Source organism: Sminthopsis crassicaudata, chromosome 1, assembly GCF_048593235.1.
Source record: "Sminthopsis crassicaudata isolate SCR6 chromosome 1, ASM4859323v1, whole genome shotgun sequence".
NCBI classification, from domain to species: Eukaryota; Metazoa; Chordata; class Mammalia; order Dasyuromorphia; family Dasyuridae; genus Sminthopsis; species Sminthopsis crassicaudata.
The window spans coordinates 662,418,301-662,434,241 of NC_133617.1; the positions used below are offsets into that span (position 1 = coordinate 662,418,301).

Here is a 15,941-nt window from a genome sequence, read left to right on the forward strand (position 1 = left end):
TGCTCCAGCCCTACCCCTCTTTTCTGCCTTGAAAGCTCTTGGGGAAAAGGGGGGATAATTCCTGTCTTTACACTAATAAAATTCTTTCTTCTTTTAGGTGGCAGACCTCTTCCTTATCTTCTTTTCTGATCTATGGCTCTCACCTTAGCTCTTAAGTTAAAAATAACCACACCTCCTCTTCAAATGTCCTAGACCACTTTGTCTAGCTTCCTCCTTGGTCCTAACACACTTTGAGAATTAGTGCATTTTCTAGTTCCCACCCTTCCAAGATGGCAGCTCTTTGAGGGCAGGTACCATGTGATTTTTTTTTTTTTCCTCTGTATTCCCAGGATTGAGCTAATGGGAAGCACTTAAAAAATGATTGGCCTAAATTGAACTTTATTGAGAAGGGAGATGGAAAGAACACTCTGATAGAGAAGATAAAACTATTTCACACAAAGTTTATTAATTTGAGGAGACTGGAGCAGAATCTGGTGCCAGAAACAGAAGTCAAGGCGCAGATTCATCCCAGGATCCTACTTCTTATTGTCAACTCATCCAAATAAAATGTCCCGCAGTCCCCGAAATTCATCCCGCAGTTGCCTATATTTTTGAGAAATGAAATTTCTAAAATCCTGAATAATTTGATCCAGAAAATCTTCACTCTTTAATTCTCCAGGCTGTAGAAAAAAGGCAAACATGACTTCTTAGGCTATAGCCTCAGGGGATCTGGTTGCAAAAACAGGAAAAAACTGCACACCACCAATTTTGTCCCCTGCTGAAGATGAGTCACACCTCTCCTTCCCCCCAAGAAAGGCATTCATGAAGTTTGTCAAACAGCATGATCACAACTATCTTTTACTCATTACAATCCAAGAATTTCACATTTCATCCCCTTATGCAGCTGTGTAACTTCCAATCTTATCCAATCTGAGCAATTCAGCAGCCCCTCAGGGCAAGAATTATCTAACATTAAACCCAGCAGCTAGCAGGTGTCATTTGAAAAATGCCTTTCCAATCATAATGTACTTATCAGGAATTTTTCTTTAAGTAATTGGGTAAATTTAGAAATATTGCCCTTTAGTATTTAGAGATGACTGCCCTTCAGGGTCACTGCAGTTAGAACTGTGAGAGACCTCACACATTGCCTAATCCAACCTCGTTTTAGAGAGGAGGAAACTAAAGCTCAGATTATTACAAATGTAGTAAGTGACAGACCCAGTATTCAATTCAATGGTCTTTCCATTGAACCAACTCCATTGGAAGATAATGCCTTCATTATTTTTCTTCATTATTAAGAATTATTATTATTATTAAGAATTCTTCATTATTAAATTTTTAAAATTCATTAAATAAAAAGTTTTCCCAGGATACCCACCTCCTGATCAGTTTTGCCATTTATTAGCTTTATGATCTTTGGTAAGGTCATTTTACATCACTGGGTCTCTGTTTCCTCTCTATAAATTGATAGGGGGAGGGGAAGGGGAAGATTGAACTAGGTGCTTTCTAAGATTCCTAAAGTTCTAAATCCTACTAATTAATTCTCTGGAAGAAGAGATCTAGTCCCTTCCATCCCCTTTCCTTTCCACCCTTTCCTTAGGACTCTGAGGTTAGAGAACCTTCTAGCTCCAGAGCTGGGATGGGGTGGAGAGGGGAGAGAAATATTCTTTCAAAAGCTATATCTCCAACTGTGCCTGGAAGAAAAGAACTAGGTTGAAGCCAAGATTGAAGAGAAGTAGAAAGGTCAGAGTTGATCCTAAGTTCTTCTAGCTATAGATCTAGTATAGAGGTTTGGTCTCTTTCCCCAAGATTCCACTAAGGAGACATCACTTACCTTACCACAAGAAATATTGATGGAGGGCCGTGTAGCTTCCAAGGAGATGGTTCCATAGCATTCTTTCACCAGCTGTGAAGGTGTTGAGAAGACTGGGCTCAAAACTGGAAGCCTGTGACATCTACTTCTGACATGCCAAGGATAACAGCAATTCAAGCCATGTCCCACAGCTCTGCCCCATAAATCAGCTCATTAGGAGTGTTTTTCTCTGCTCCTGATCTTAAGCTAGTCATTTCCTTCAGAGCAGCAGGAAATCAGAGCTCATCTTCCTGGGGAATATCCCCAAAAAGAGACCACCCTGCAGCCTTAGCCCATGATATACTCACCCCATTCTCTTTAAAGTTGCATTCATCCAGATTGTGTGGTTTGGTCTTGGGGCAGACAGTCTCCATTATGGTAAAGTTCAAGGGATGGGGAATAGAAGGATCATTGTTCTGGGAGAAAAACCAGAGCAGTTTTCCAGAGTGAAGCCTCATTTGAGCTTCTTTGAGTCCAGCAGCAAGTTATAGTCATATCATAGTATGTAGTGCTGGAAATGACCTTAGACAATTTAATCTGACCCTTTGGGGTTCAAGAAGTCAAAACTATTTTCATAATAATACCAAGGTGTTTTGATTTTTAATATGACATAAATATCAACAGAAAACCTACATAAAAGCTAAGAGTACAAAGGAGTCTGAGACCAAGAAAATTGAAAATTGCTGCTGTGGGGTTTCAGGAATGGGAGATAAAACAATGGCCTAATGTGACTGGGGGAACCAGGATTGTACTCTGAGGTAAGTATGGTTGGATAAGCAGGAGTAGGTAAAGCATTCTAGGTAAGGGAGTAACTCAAGAGAATCATGGAAGCAAGAATGAATCTACCGAATATGAGGAAATATTTCAGACCTCTTTCTTACTGCTAAGGTGTTTTCCTCATAAAGATAACATTTATTAGTTGAGCTGTTCATTGATGCTCACCCATTTTTGGAGATGAGAAACTAAAGCTCAGAGAAGGAAATAGATTTACTTAAAATCCTAGAAACTAGTGTCAGACCTGGAGTTCTTACCCAGATCTTCTGTCTCCACAATTCTCTCCCAATTAAGAGATTAGATTATTTGGAACAAAAGGTTCATGTTGGGACACCTTGGCTGGAATTTTTCCCCATACTCACTATCCCAGGTGGCAGATTCAGAGCCAGGAGTCGGAAGAGATTTCCTGAAACTGATTTCTTGTTGTAGTTGATGATGAATCGGTTTACCAAATTCCGGTAGCTCAGGGTCTGGGCAGGGGCAAATGGAGTCACCATGCTAAGGAACAGTAGCAATAATGGTGGCAGCCACATGATCCAGCCCCTCTCCATCCTTAACCTCTTGGCTCTCAATGCTATGATCCGGAAAGACCTATCCTTTATTTACTGCCTCCTTCCTAGCCTTACATGGGTAGTAAGAACCTAAAGCAAGGGAGCACCAACAGCTTTCTGAGGTCTGTGGTTTCCCCTTTCTTTTGTCATTCTACAACATTTATCCTTGGGCTTTGGGTTCCCTCCAAGGGAAGGAGGTATTTCTCCTTCAATTGCTTCATGGAGCTCTGGAGTTAGGAGGAAAGAGGCACTGAGGAAAGAGGGGAAATATGGTAAACAGCATGAGGAGGAGGGCAGAGGATCTAAGCTGGTGAAGGGATGTGAAGAAATGTAAAGAAATAAATTATTTCCTCTTTTTTCTCTGCCTTACAGAATCCTAGAGTCAGATTGTATCCTGGAAGGGTTTCCTTTCCAATTGCCCAATTACTTTGCACTAAATTGAAGATTGCTCAAATCTAGCTCAGAAATCCTCTCTCTTCCCTCTTCCCCTTCTATCCTCTTACCTCTACCCAGAGACAGGTCTCCACAAAGCAGAGGGCTTAAGAATATCTGGTGCTCTATGCTATTCATAATTCCCATCGTTTTGATCTTTCAAGATGGGGATCCCTTCCTCCATCACATTCAACTCAATATTTAATAAGAAAGTATAAGCCAGTTTCCTACTGAGAAGTTAAACAGCTGAAACAAGGATTTCTCCAACTCCAACATGCCATTTCTTCATCTGCTATTTTCTTCTTATTTCTCCATCCAAGTCTAGTTTCTAAAATGAAGTGTTAACAAATTTTAAAATAAAAATAAATATGTAGGACCCTATGTTCACCACTGGTTATGCAAAGATGAAAATATACACAGTCCTTGCCCTCAAAGAGTTTATAATCCAATAGGGAAGAGATTAGACTCAATTCAATAAATGTATGTTAAGTACTTCCTAGATGCAAGTATAGGAAATCTGGCATGGTAGATAGATAGCAGATCTTGGAGTTCAGCAAGGTTGGGTTCAAACCCCACCTCTAAAACATATAGTCTGTATTACAGTGTATTTAGTTACTTAACATGCTTTCTCTTCTCCCAAATTCTCACTTCAAATCACTTTCTCATCATCTTCCCCTCTTCTCTTTCTTTGATCTAATCTTAAGTACAAGATAGCTCTTTTTCTTGCCAAGGCCCATCTCTCTCCTTGATCTTATCTCCTTCTTGCTTCTAGGAGTTTTCCTTTTAAATCACACTCTCTCCCCACTTTTCAATTGCTTCTAATCACCTGTAAAATACTCAGCACTCCTCCCTCATTTAAAAAATTTTACTTGGCTCTAGCAGCCCCTCAAGCTATTATCATTTTACATCTCTTTTAACAGCTAAACACCTAGGGAAAAGAAGTTTAAACTTGTTAGTTTTACTTTCTTACCTCCACTTCCTTTTTTAAAAAAAATATTTATTTTTAAGATTTAAAAATATTTTCAGTTTCAAATTTTCTTTCTGCCTCCAGCCCCTCCCTCACTTATTTAGAAAGCAAGTAATATGAAACCCATTACACATGAAATCATGTAAAACATTCCATACTAATCATATCACAAAAAACAAGAAAAATTTTAAAAGTAAGAAAACAAACAAACAAACAAAAAAAAAAACACTCTTCAGTTCCTATTCAGACTTCATTTGTTCTCTCTGGATCACCTCCACTTCTTCATATATATATATATATATACATATACATATAAAATAGTTTTTTATTTTTCTGAATCACTTCCATTTATAATATATATAATATAATATATATAAATGGAAATGGAAATATATATATAGGTTTTAAAAAAATTTTCAAAATACATGCAGAGAAAGTTTTCAACATTCGCCCTTGCAAAACTTTGTGTTCCATATTTTTCTCCTTCTCTTCCCATTTCTCTTTTCTTCTAGACAGCAAGTAATCCAATATGTTAAACAATATATCTTTTATCTTCTAAACATATTTCCAAAATGCTGCACAAGAGCAATCAGATCAAAAAGAAAAAAAATGAGAAGAAAAAAAGCCAAGCAAGCAAACAACACAATAACAACAGAGGTGAAAATATTATCTTGTGATCCATATTCAGTCCCCATAGTTATCTTTCTGATTGCAGATGATTCCATCACAAATCTATTGGAATTGGCTTGAATCACCTCATTGTTGAAAAGAACCACGTCCATCACAGTTGATCATCGAATAATCTTGTTTTTATGTACAATATTCTCACAGTTCTACTCACTTAGCATCATTTCATGTAGGTCTTTCCAAGCCTTTCTGAATCCTCTGGCTGATCATTTCTATATAGAACAACAATATTCCATTACATTCATATACCATAACTTGTTCAGTCATTCCCCAACTGATGGGCACCCACTCTATTTCCATTTCCTTACCACTAAAAAGAGTTGCTACAAACATTTTTGCACATGTGGATTCTTTCCCTTTTTTTATGATCTTTTTGGGATACAGACTCAGTAGAGTCATTATTGGATCAAAGGGTATGCACAGTTTGAAAATCCTTTGGGCATAATTCCAAATTGCTCTCCAAAATGGTTGGGTCAGTTCACAATCCACCAACAATGTATTAGTGCCCCAGTTTTCCCACATCTCCTCCAGCATTTATCATTATCTTTTCCTCTCATCTTAGTCAGTCTGAGAGGCGTGTAGTTGTACCTCAGAGTTGTCTTAATTTGCATTTCTCTAATCAATAATCACCTCCACTTCTTAACCTTGTCTAATTTTTTTTTTTTTTTTTTGTTACCACATCAGGAGTTTCTTCAGTTCTCTTCAGAATTGTGAAAGACCACTATATTAATAAATTCAATGGCCTTTAAAAAAGGCTTTGTTTTTCTTGACTGTTTTGTAGCATTTGACACTGTTAATCTTCCTTCTTTAGGATATCCTCCTTGGTGTGCGCTGATATCACTAGGTTGTGGTTCTCTTCTTACTTGTATTGTTTTTCTTCCTCTACTTTGTAGGTTCATCATACATATCCTGGATCCTATATATAAGTATGCACCAGGATTCTGTCCTGGGCTTTCTCCTCTTATATCTACCTATTCTTTTGCTACTCACATCAACTCCCATGGATTCAATGACTATCTATATATCTGTTAGTTGTTTATATAGCTTGGATACCATACTTGTATCAGAGAAATTTTATATAAAGATTTTTTTCTTCAACTTTCACAACTTTCCTTCTTGATCTTTTAATTATTTTGTTTATTCAGAAGTTTTTCAGTTTCAATTAATCAAATTTATATATCTTTTGTAATTACCTCTATCTCATGGCTTGAAAAGTATATGATGTATGTTTGTTCTAATTTTTATTATTAAAGCCATGTGTGCATTTAGGGCACATTGAGGAATATAGTGTAAAGTGTTGATTTAAGCCTAATTTCTGCCAGCCTGATTTCCCAGAAGTTTCTTATCAAAGAATTCTTTCAGAGTAATTTATGTTTCTAGTTTATCAAGTACTGCAATATTGAGTTCCATTATTTCTGATTCTCCCTTGTCCAGTCTCTTCCATTCATCTACATTTCTCATTTTTAACCAATACCAGATGATTTTAATGACTACTATTTTGTAATATAGTTTAAAAATAGAAGTACTATTCCCCTTTCATAATATCTGTTGATTTTCTAGATGTTTTCTTTTTCCAAATGGATTTTCTTATTTTTTATCAAGTTCTTTAAAGTATCCTTTTGCTGAATAAGTTATCATATATGAATGTTATGGAATATTATTGTTCAAGGAGAACACTTTTATTGTTATTTGTTTGCTTGCTTTTTGTTTTCTTTCTAATTTTTCCTTTTTTGATCTGATTTTTCTTGTGCACCATGATAATTGTGGAAATATGTCTAGAATAATTGCACATGTTTAACATATTGGATTACTTACTATCTAGGGGAGGAGGAGAAGAGAGGAAGAAAAAAATTTTGGAACACAGGGTTTTTTTTTGTAGAGGTGAATGTTGAGAACTATCTATGGGTATGTTTTGAAAATAAACAGCTTTAATTTAAAAAAAAAGGAAAAAAAAAGAAAGTATCCCTTTGATAATTTGATAATTTGATTAAAGCTGTAAGTTAACTTTGATAGTATTGTCATTTTTATCATATTGGCATGACTCAACCTTGAGGTCTTCTTCCAGATATAAAAGTTGTTCTTTACTTTTTAAAGAGGAACTGTAATTGTTGCAAGTTTAAGTATGATGATACATTGACTCCTCTAAATTTTATATATTTTGTAGTTATTTTAAATGGGATTTCCCTATATCTTAATGCCTCTTAGATTGTTTTTATTATGTTTATATTATTACATAGAAATTCTATTTATTATCATTTGAATTGCTATTGATTTTTGTGTATTTAGTAGCCTGCTATTGTCTCAATTTGTATCTTTGCTGATTTCATGAGATTTCCTAAGTAATCTATCATATCACTACTAAATAGGAATTATTTTATAATCTCCTCATTGATCTTCATGCCTTTAACGTCTTTCTCTTGCCTTATTGTTCATTTTTAGCATTTTCAGAACTATATCTAATGATATTGTTTGGGAAGTAAAAATCCTTACTTAATTCCTGCATTTATTGGGAAAGGTTCTATTGTACAGTTATTATATATAATATTTGCTTCTGATTTTAATTAGAGGTTTATTATACATTTTAAAAGATTCTTTCATGCTTATGCTTTATCAGAATTTTTAGCATACATGAGTATTGTACTTTCTCAAAGAAGTTTTCAACATCTATTAAACTCTATTAAGATTCGACTTTGAATGTTTTCATTTTGGGGTTTTTTTTTTAATTTCCTTGGGATTGCCTAATTAGTCTTTTTACCACCAAGATCTCCCCTCTTAATCTGTATATATTCTACCTGCTAAGAAATTGCCATTCCTAAAGCACAAATCTGTTACTCCTCAGATCAAGAATCTTCAAAAGCTCCCTATTTGCATGAGGATAAAAATAAAAAGTCTTTTGTCTGGCCCCAGAAGCCTTTTACTTTTTGCTTCCAATTTATCTTTCCAGACTGATGACATATTACTTCCCTTCAAATACAACTGAGCTCTAACCAAGCTGGCTTACTTTTTGCTCTTCCTACAAGGAATTTCAAGTTTCTACCTCTGGGCATAAGATCTGCATTCCTTTTCCTCATCCCTGTCTCTTGGAACTCCTTGTATCCCTTAAGTATCAACTCAAGTCCTAAGTCCATCAAGAGATCTTTACTAATTAATATAGTTGTTAGTTTTTCCCCACAAGTCACAGTGTAGTTATTTTATTATTCGTATGTACTTCTCTGTAAACGTGTCATATCTCCCTATTAAAATGTAAACTCCTGGGTATTTGTTTCCTACCAACATTCCTGGCATGTAGTAGATATGTAATAAATACTTATTGATGAATTGATTAATTAAAAAATCCTTGACTTTTCTTTCTCCCTCAACTCACATAGCAATTGTTGCTAAAGTTATTGACTATCTATAGAACATCTTCCTTAATCACTCTTCTCTCCAACTCATATAACCTCTAGCCCAGTTCAGGCCATTATCATTTCTTTATGTCACGGTGTGGGATCTTGATAGGTAAAATCCATATTATTGGGGTGAAAACCATTCTAAATGAGAAAGCTATTACAAGGAAAAAACAAAAAACCTTGTGTGCATCTGGGAACTTATTCAAACTGATCAGTACCTAGTTTTGTGGGACCTCTGTTGGGTTGGAAGCCATAAAAAGGATATAGCAACCAGATTCAAATTCTAGCATGATACAAGAACATAACTTTCCCTGTGTCTATCACATAACCTTGGGTGTTGAGGCACTTATTCAAGGCATGATGCTGAGCCCAAAACTGGAACTACTTGCTGAGCATAATTCAAATCCCTAATGATATACATAATAACATTTTGCAGTTCCTCTTTCCTTTGTTTGATTTCTATAATTATTATGGGTGATTTTGTTTTGTTTGTTTGTTTGTTTGTTTTTTGGCAGAGTTTCATTGAATAGTCTGACCACTCCCCCAGACTGCAGGGCAGGGATCAGAGATCCAATGAATTGTCTGGCAGTTGCTCCCAGACAGCCCCTATGTAAGTAACACATTATGATTATTAAACCACTTTTGTAATCACAATAGAAATCCCTGTCCTTATTTGGGGGTGAGGGAGTTCTCTTGGTAGAGAATTCCATTCCCTGCACATAGAAAGTTGCACTAACTTAATAACTGATTTTCCTTCAGTTTCTTTCCTTTGCAAACCATCTTTCATATAGTTGTCAAAATGATATTCCTACAGATCTGACCATTTCACAGCTTACACATAGTGATGAATTTTCCCTGACTTCCAATTATGTTGTTATTGTTCAGTTACTGAATTCATGTTCAACTTTTCATGACCCCATTTGGGATTTTCTTAGCAAAGACACTGGAGTAGTTTGCCATTTCCTTCTCTAGTCCCTTCTATCTTACTTTTAGGATAAAATATGAGGGGATATTAATCAACTGGGGATTGGCTGAATAAATTATGGTATATGAAATGGAATATTATTGTTCTATAAGAAACAATCAGCAGGATGATTTTAGAAAAGCCTGGAAAGACTTACATGAACTGATACTGAATGAAGTAAACAGAAACAGGAGAACATTGTACACAGTAGCAAGATTATGTGATGGTCAACTATGATAGACTTGGCTTTTCTCAGCAATATAGCAATCCAAGACAATTGCAATAGACTTGGGATGGAAAATGCCATCTGCATCCAGAGAGAGAACTATGGAGAATGGATGGGGGAAAAAAGCATACTATTTACACCTTTTTTTGTTTGCTTTTTTTTTGTGTATGTGGTTCTTCCCTTTTGTTCTGATTTTTCTTTCACAACATGATTAATATGCAAAATATCATCTACATCAAATTGCTTGCTGTATTGGGAAGAGGTGAGGTAAAGGAAGGAGAGAGAAAAAAACTGGAATTCAAAATCTTACAAAAATATATGTTGAAAACTATCTTTACATGTAATTGGAAAAATAAAATACTATCGAGAAAAAAAATGAAATCTTTACTACAACTCTCTACATTCTGGCTCCCACTCACTTTCCCAATTTAATTTAATATTGCTTCCCATCACAAATTCTCTGTTCTAGTGATACTAACCTGTTAATTGTTCTCCATGTATAATATTTTACCTGCTACCTTAATGACTTTGCACAAGAAGTTAATGATGTCTAGAAAAAATCCCTCCTCACTTTCTCTTTGTAGGATCCTTCAGAGAATTATTCAGAATACAGTTCCTACTTGAGACCTTTCTAGACTCTTTCACTAGAAATTTAGCTCCAATGTGATCAGCCCTTTTAAATAAGCAGTCATCACTTATCCCCTACACTGAATGCATCTTGAGTGCACCATCCACAGAGATGGGGACTATGCAATTCAGTAGCTTCAAGAAATCACAGCAAGTATAACAATAGAGATTACAAAGAATGCCAAGCAACTGAGGGATTTTGGAAAGGCAGATTTTTTTTTCTCCATAGTGTTTTATTTTTCCAAATGATTGTAAAGATAGTTTGCATCATTTTTTTGGGTATTTTTAGTTTTTTAATTTTTTCCCTCAATAGTATTTTATTTTTCCAAATATATGTAAAAATAGTTTTCAGCATTCATTTTTATAAGACTCTATGTCTCCCTTTTTCTCCCTTCATCTTTTACTTCCCCTTCCCAAGACAGCAAGCAATCTGTTATAGATTATACATATATAATCTTTTAAAATGTATTTTCATGTTTGTCATGTTGTACAAGAAAAATCAGACCAAAAGGGGAAAGACCATGGGAAAGAAAATCAAACAAACAACAAAAAAGTGAAAATACTATGCTTCAATCCACATTTAGTCTCCATGGTTCTCTTTCTGGATGGATGCAGATGGCATTTTCCATCCCAAATCTACTAGAATTGTCTTGAAGGATTCTATCCTGGGTTATCTCCTCTTTTCTCTATTTTCTTGGGACCCATGAATTTAACAATCATTTTGTTATCTGTTAGTCAATTATAAAGCTTGGATACCAAACCCTTATCAGAAAAAAAAAATGAATATAAGGTGTTTTTCTCATTTGACCACTTTCTTTCTTAACCTAAAATTTTTGTACTGCCATCCCCTAATGGACTCTACCACCAAACCTGGAAAAGAGAATCCTGAGAGAAGACTAAAGGGACACAGAAGAGCTGGTGAAGGCATCAAACAGCAATTGGCCTTGGGGCATTTGTACCTGTTAACTGTGACTCCAAGAGTTTGGCAATGATATCACTAAAGAAGAGATAAAGAAAAACAATGGCCATATGCCTTGGGTCAGCTGACTGAGAGATCTGATGAAATCTCACCTGGCAGTGGCTAGCAGTTGAGAGTGCTTTACTTTGAGAGTTGAGGACAAGGAGATGTTTTTTCCTTCCCCTTGTGACTTGGACCACTTGGAAACACTTAAAAAGACTTCTCTTCGGAGGTATTTACGTGTGCCTCATGGAAAATGCCTCAGATGGAAAAGCCTGGATGAAGAAAATATGAATCTTTAGAACATAATTGGAATGCTGACAGCCTAGCATTCTCTAGAATTTTGAAGGTGACCTTATTAATGTTGTTTTTTAAAGATTAGATTTGATCTAGATGTGAGTAAGTAAAGCTTTCAGGATCACAGGAAACTGGGGAAAGGCTTAAGATCCTGTGGAAATGGATAGGCAAGTAACTAATATTATGAATTTTTATTGGAAATATTCAACCCTTAGTAACTTAGCATGCTAGAAGGCTCTGAAAGAAGGAAAGCTGAAAGTTATCTGCCCATGGGCAAAGGAAGAAAGCAGAAGCAGCCAAAGCTCCGAGTGCCACCTGGTGGCATATGAATTTCTTGCACTCTGAGTAATTACCCACTCCTCTCATTTGTGCCAACCATGTCTCCTTGAATATAGAAGGCAATTTAATAAATGTTTGCTGAACTAAATTGAATATACACCAACAAGTTTAACAAAGGTAGAATGTGTGAAGGAACGAGCAGAAATGTCCACAAAGTACTTCAGGATGGGAAGGAGATTATGGAAGGCTTCATGGAATTCCATGGCACTGTCTTAATTCATTGTTAGTTCCTAACCAAGACTCAAAAGATTCCTCATTAGGTAGATGGGAATATCATCCCTGAGAAGATTATAGCTTCCCACAATGGGTCTCCCAAAGAAAGATTTTTCAGATACCAATTTGTCTTTCAAAGAGTAAATATAATTATCCATTCCTTGTCATGGTGCCACAATGTACAATATCCAAGTAAAACTTTTTTGGTCCTCCCTCTATACTAGAGAAGTCTGATTTTTTTTCCTTTTTCTTTTATGGGGTATTTATACTTACTAAAATGTGGGTGGATATTATACATATATATTATGTGCATCTGAGTTCCTAAATTTTTTCTGTCTTATCTTTGTTGGCCTTTACATGTTGTTCTGTGGCTTCTGCAAAACTCCCCTAAACTTCCCCTTTCATTTATATGCCATATATTGAAACCATAATGGGGAAAGTTGCAATGGAAAAGGAATAACTGTATTGGAATAATTGTGAGCATAATGTTAATACTATTATCAATGAATGGTAAAATAGGAGTGAGGAGTGAAAGCCATGCTGCAACATATATTCACTAGAGAGCCAAAGATTGTCTTATTTCTGGAACTCCCATGGGATGGCTGAGAATGAGCAAAAGAGAAAATAATGAGTTATATACTATAATTTCCAAGAAGGTAGGAAGGGACCATATCAATGTGGACCAATAAATCTAGCCACAGTTTGAGCCTAAAGCAGTCTATGGGTGGAGAAAAGGGCTGGAGTAGTTGCTTTCTGAGGTCAGTTTTCTCAGACATCTTTGATCCTTTTGTTCCACCACAAAGGTTTAACGGAACATCTCTACTGGAGAACTTAGATTAAGTACTGAATTTGAAAGAAAATCATGTTGAATGGAAAGAGGTAGACATAAGGGATGCTACTTACATGAGAGTGAAGATCAGCCAAGAAGGAGGTACAGAAGTACCTTCAATCCTCCATAACTGCTAGATTTCCATCAATGATCCTATTACATCCTTGTTGCTAAGTTTCTGTACTCAAAATCTATTTCAGGCATTCTATCCTCTCCCACAAATATCCTGTAGGAATTAGGTGAGGTTGGGTGTGGAGGTGAAGAAAGGAAGTCCACCTGAAACCCAAGATCTTCTTTGACTGACAGGTTAAGATAAGAACCAAAGACCAGATGAAGTAAACTAAAATACTAAAATGAGTCTGTAGTCTCATCACTCTGGAAATTCCTTCCATCAGTGTAAATTGTGACCCATCATTGCTTATCCAATGCATGTTATCTCAAAAATTTGTCAGGAAGGAATGCATCCAATGTGTTGGAGATCTTCAGTCTTTTCTGTTTTTGCAAATGTTCTAGTGGAACCTTTTGGATACCTGTCTCATGTGCCTTGCTCTTGCCACATGACCAACCAGCCCATATTGTTCTTTTTTAGAATTCCTCATTGCGTACATGGCATTGCTTCTTCATGCCTACCATGTATTTTTCCATTGTTCATGTTCTTCTCTAAGACAATTGCTGGTTCTTAGGAAACAGGGGAATTCTACATTTTGCTATCGTATTGCAAAAATGGTAAAATATTAATATGGAAAAATGGGTCTTGAGATTAGGAGGAAATTTTATAATTTGCAGAAAGTGTTATTTCTAAAAAGTAATCCAGTCCTTTTTCTTCTTTCAACTCAACTCTGAACCTCATTCATTGTCCATCCCAACTGTTTGGATAATATATATATTTACACTATTGGTGTTGAGTGCATATTTAAATCTGGGTAATAACCTTTCTTTAGGCACTTAGCCATTCCTGATTGGAAGCACAAGTCAAGTTCTCTTGAGTGATTACAGATGTCTTCCAGGAAGATTCCAGTGTCTGATGTGTTCAAAACATCAATCAGACAGACCTTGCCATCCACAGAGATCCTCCTCAGTCTAAGTATTTGAGGCCAGATATAAACTCAGAAAAATGAGTCTTCCTGATTACAGCCTGACATTCTATCTATTGTGCAAGCCTGCTGCCCACATATCTGGATATACAGTGACAAAAGTAAAGAGGGGCCAGGGAAACTGCTCCTTAAATTTGGAGAGTACAAGATAGACCTCTGGATGAACAACCGTATGGAGGAGATGAACATCTAAGAGAAGCATTCTCTAGGGGAGTGCCAGTAAATTTTTTAACAACCACCTCTCCAAATAAAGGCACAGCTGTTCATCTGATTAAGAATTTCCCCATTAATGGGGACTGATTGAATACTCAGTGTTCTATGAAGAGTGCCTACATATAAGAAAGAACCCTATTGGAAAATGAGGAGAGGGGCTAAATTTTTTTGATATTTGGTATAGTGAAATTAAATAATTTATTTTTTTAAAAATAGCCTTTTATTTTCAAAATACATGCAATATTCACTCTTGCAAATTTGTTTCAAATTTTTGTTCCAAATTTTTTCCCCCCTCCATCCCCTCCCCTAGAAGCAAATAATCCAATATTGTTTAACATAAACATGTGCAGAAAAAAATAATTTAAATGTAAGTAGTTACAAAACAAGTTTACATGATTATATTGGTATTGGTTTTAATTTTAAAGGATTCCCCTCCCCCCAGAGTTGTTAGCAATACTTTCTTGAACAGTATAGAGAAGTATAATACTGTATATAAAAAAAGAGTGCCAATTTGGGAATTCAAATGCTACAGGGAGAGTCTTGATTATAACTTCTACAATGTTTTTTTAGGCAAGTCACTTTCTACTCTATATATCAGTTTCCATATTTGTAAAATGGGAAATATCAATTTTTACATTCTGTATAAAACAGGATTGTTCTAAACAAAGGATTTCACAAGAATTCATGTAACACTAAAATTATCCTCTTGTAGGAAAAGATTCTATTTTGAGGGACTTGAGCTACTCTCCTCATAATGACAATAATACATATGTGCGTGTGTGTGTATGTGTGTGTGTGTGATTGTGTGTGTGGTTTTGGCTTTGGTTCGTAATCATTCTGGGGTAGCTATTCTAGAAACCATAAGGAATGAATAGCAGAGGTGTAAACTATATCATTATACTGCTATCTCTAGCAACTTCCTCTAACCCATAGTGCCCCCAGTTTTCCCCAAAGCTGCCCTGACATCCCTCTGAAGATGGGCAGCCTTATCTCGCCAGGGCTGGATGGACAAATGCCTGGGAGATCCTACCCAAGCAATGCCTTAATTTTGCTGCTTAGAACCTTTCTTGATAGCCTTAGGTCCCCAACCTTCACCTTTCTGGGTAATGAGGAAGATAATGCTGATGTAAAGGAAATCATCCAATAAAAACAAAATATATTATAAGTGATATTAGAAGACATACAAACATTCTATTCCCATGACACCTTAAAAATTACGGTCTTTTCTCTCAACAGTCTAGTAAAGTCAGGAGTGAATTTGTATTGTGTTTTGATTTGTTTTGGGAAGAAGAATGGCAAAGATCTTTGAGTTCCTTGCTATAGGGAGTTTCTAGTGAAGAAATGTCTTGCACCAATACAGATTGACAACTCTTCTGAAGTTAATAGTCCTAGACAATTACTAAGGGCATTGAATGAATAAGTGACTTGTCTAATGTCCCAGTATATCCATTCTGTCAGAGAAGGATTTAAATCCAGTCTTCCTAACTTTTTCCTAGGAGTCCTCCCTCTACTACCTCACACTGCCTTTCAACCCTGGGTTTATAGCCACC

General features: G+C 35.9%; 1 protein-coding gene across 2 annotated transcripts; it reads right to left on the minus strand.

Moving 5' to 3' along the window:
• Positions 1 to 420: 420 nt before the first annotated feature.
• Positions 421 to 3,380, minus strand: LOC141555645 (cathelicidin-6-like). 2 transcript variants are annotated; one of them, XM_074288682.1, is made up of 4 exons: positions 2,968 to 3,380; positions 2,140 to 2,247; positions 1,814 to 1,885; positions 421 to 659 (listed from the first exon to the last, which is right to left on the minus strand). In XM_074288682.1, exons 1-4 carry the CDS (start codon positions 3,154 to 3,156, stop codon positions 534 to 536), a joined length of 495 nt encoding a protein of 164 aa, XP_074144783.1. In that variant the 5' UTR covers positions 3,157 to 3,380; the 3' UTR covers positions 421 to 533. The 2 variants fall into 2 exon arrangements, with proteins under 2 accessions (XP_074144783.1, XP_074144792.1); XM_074288691.1 differs by having other exon boundaries at positions 572 to 659; positions 1,819 to 1,934; positions 2,968 to 3,372.
• Positions 3,381 to 15,941: the final 12,561 nt, after the last annotated feature.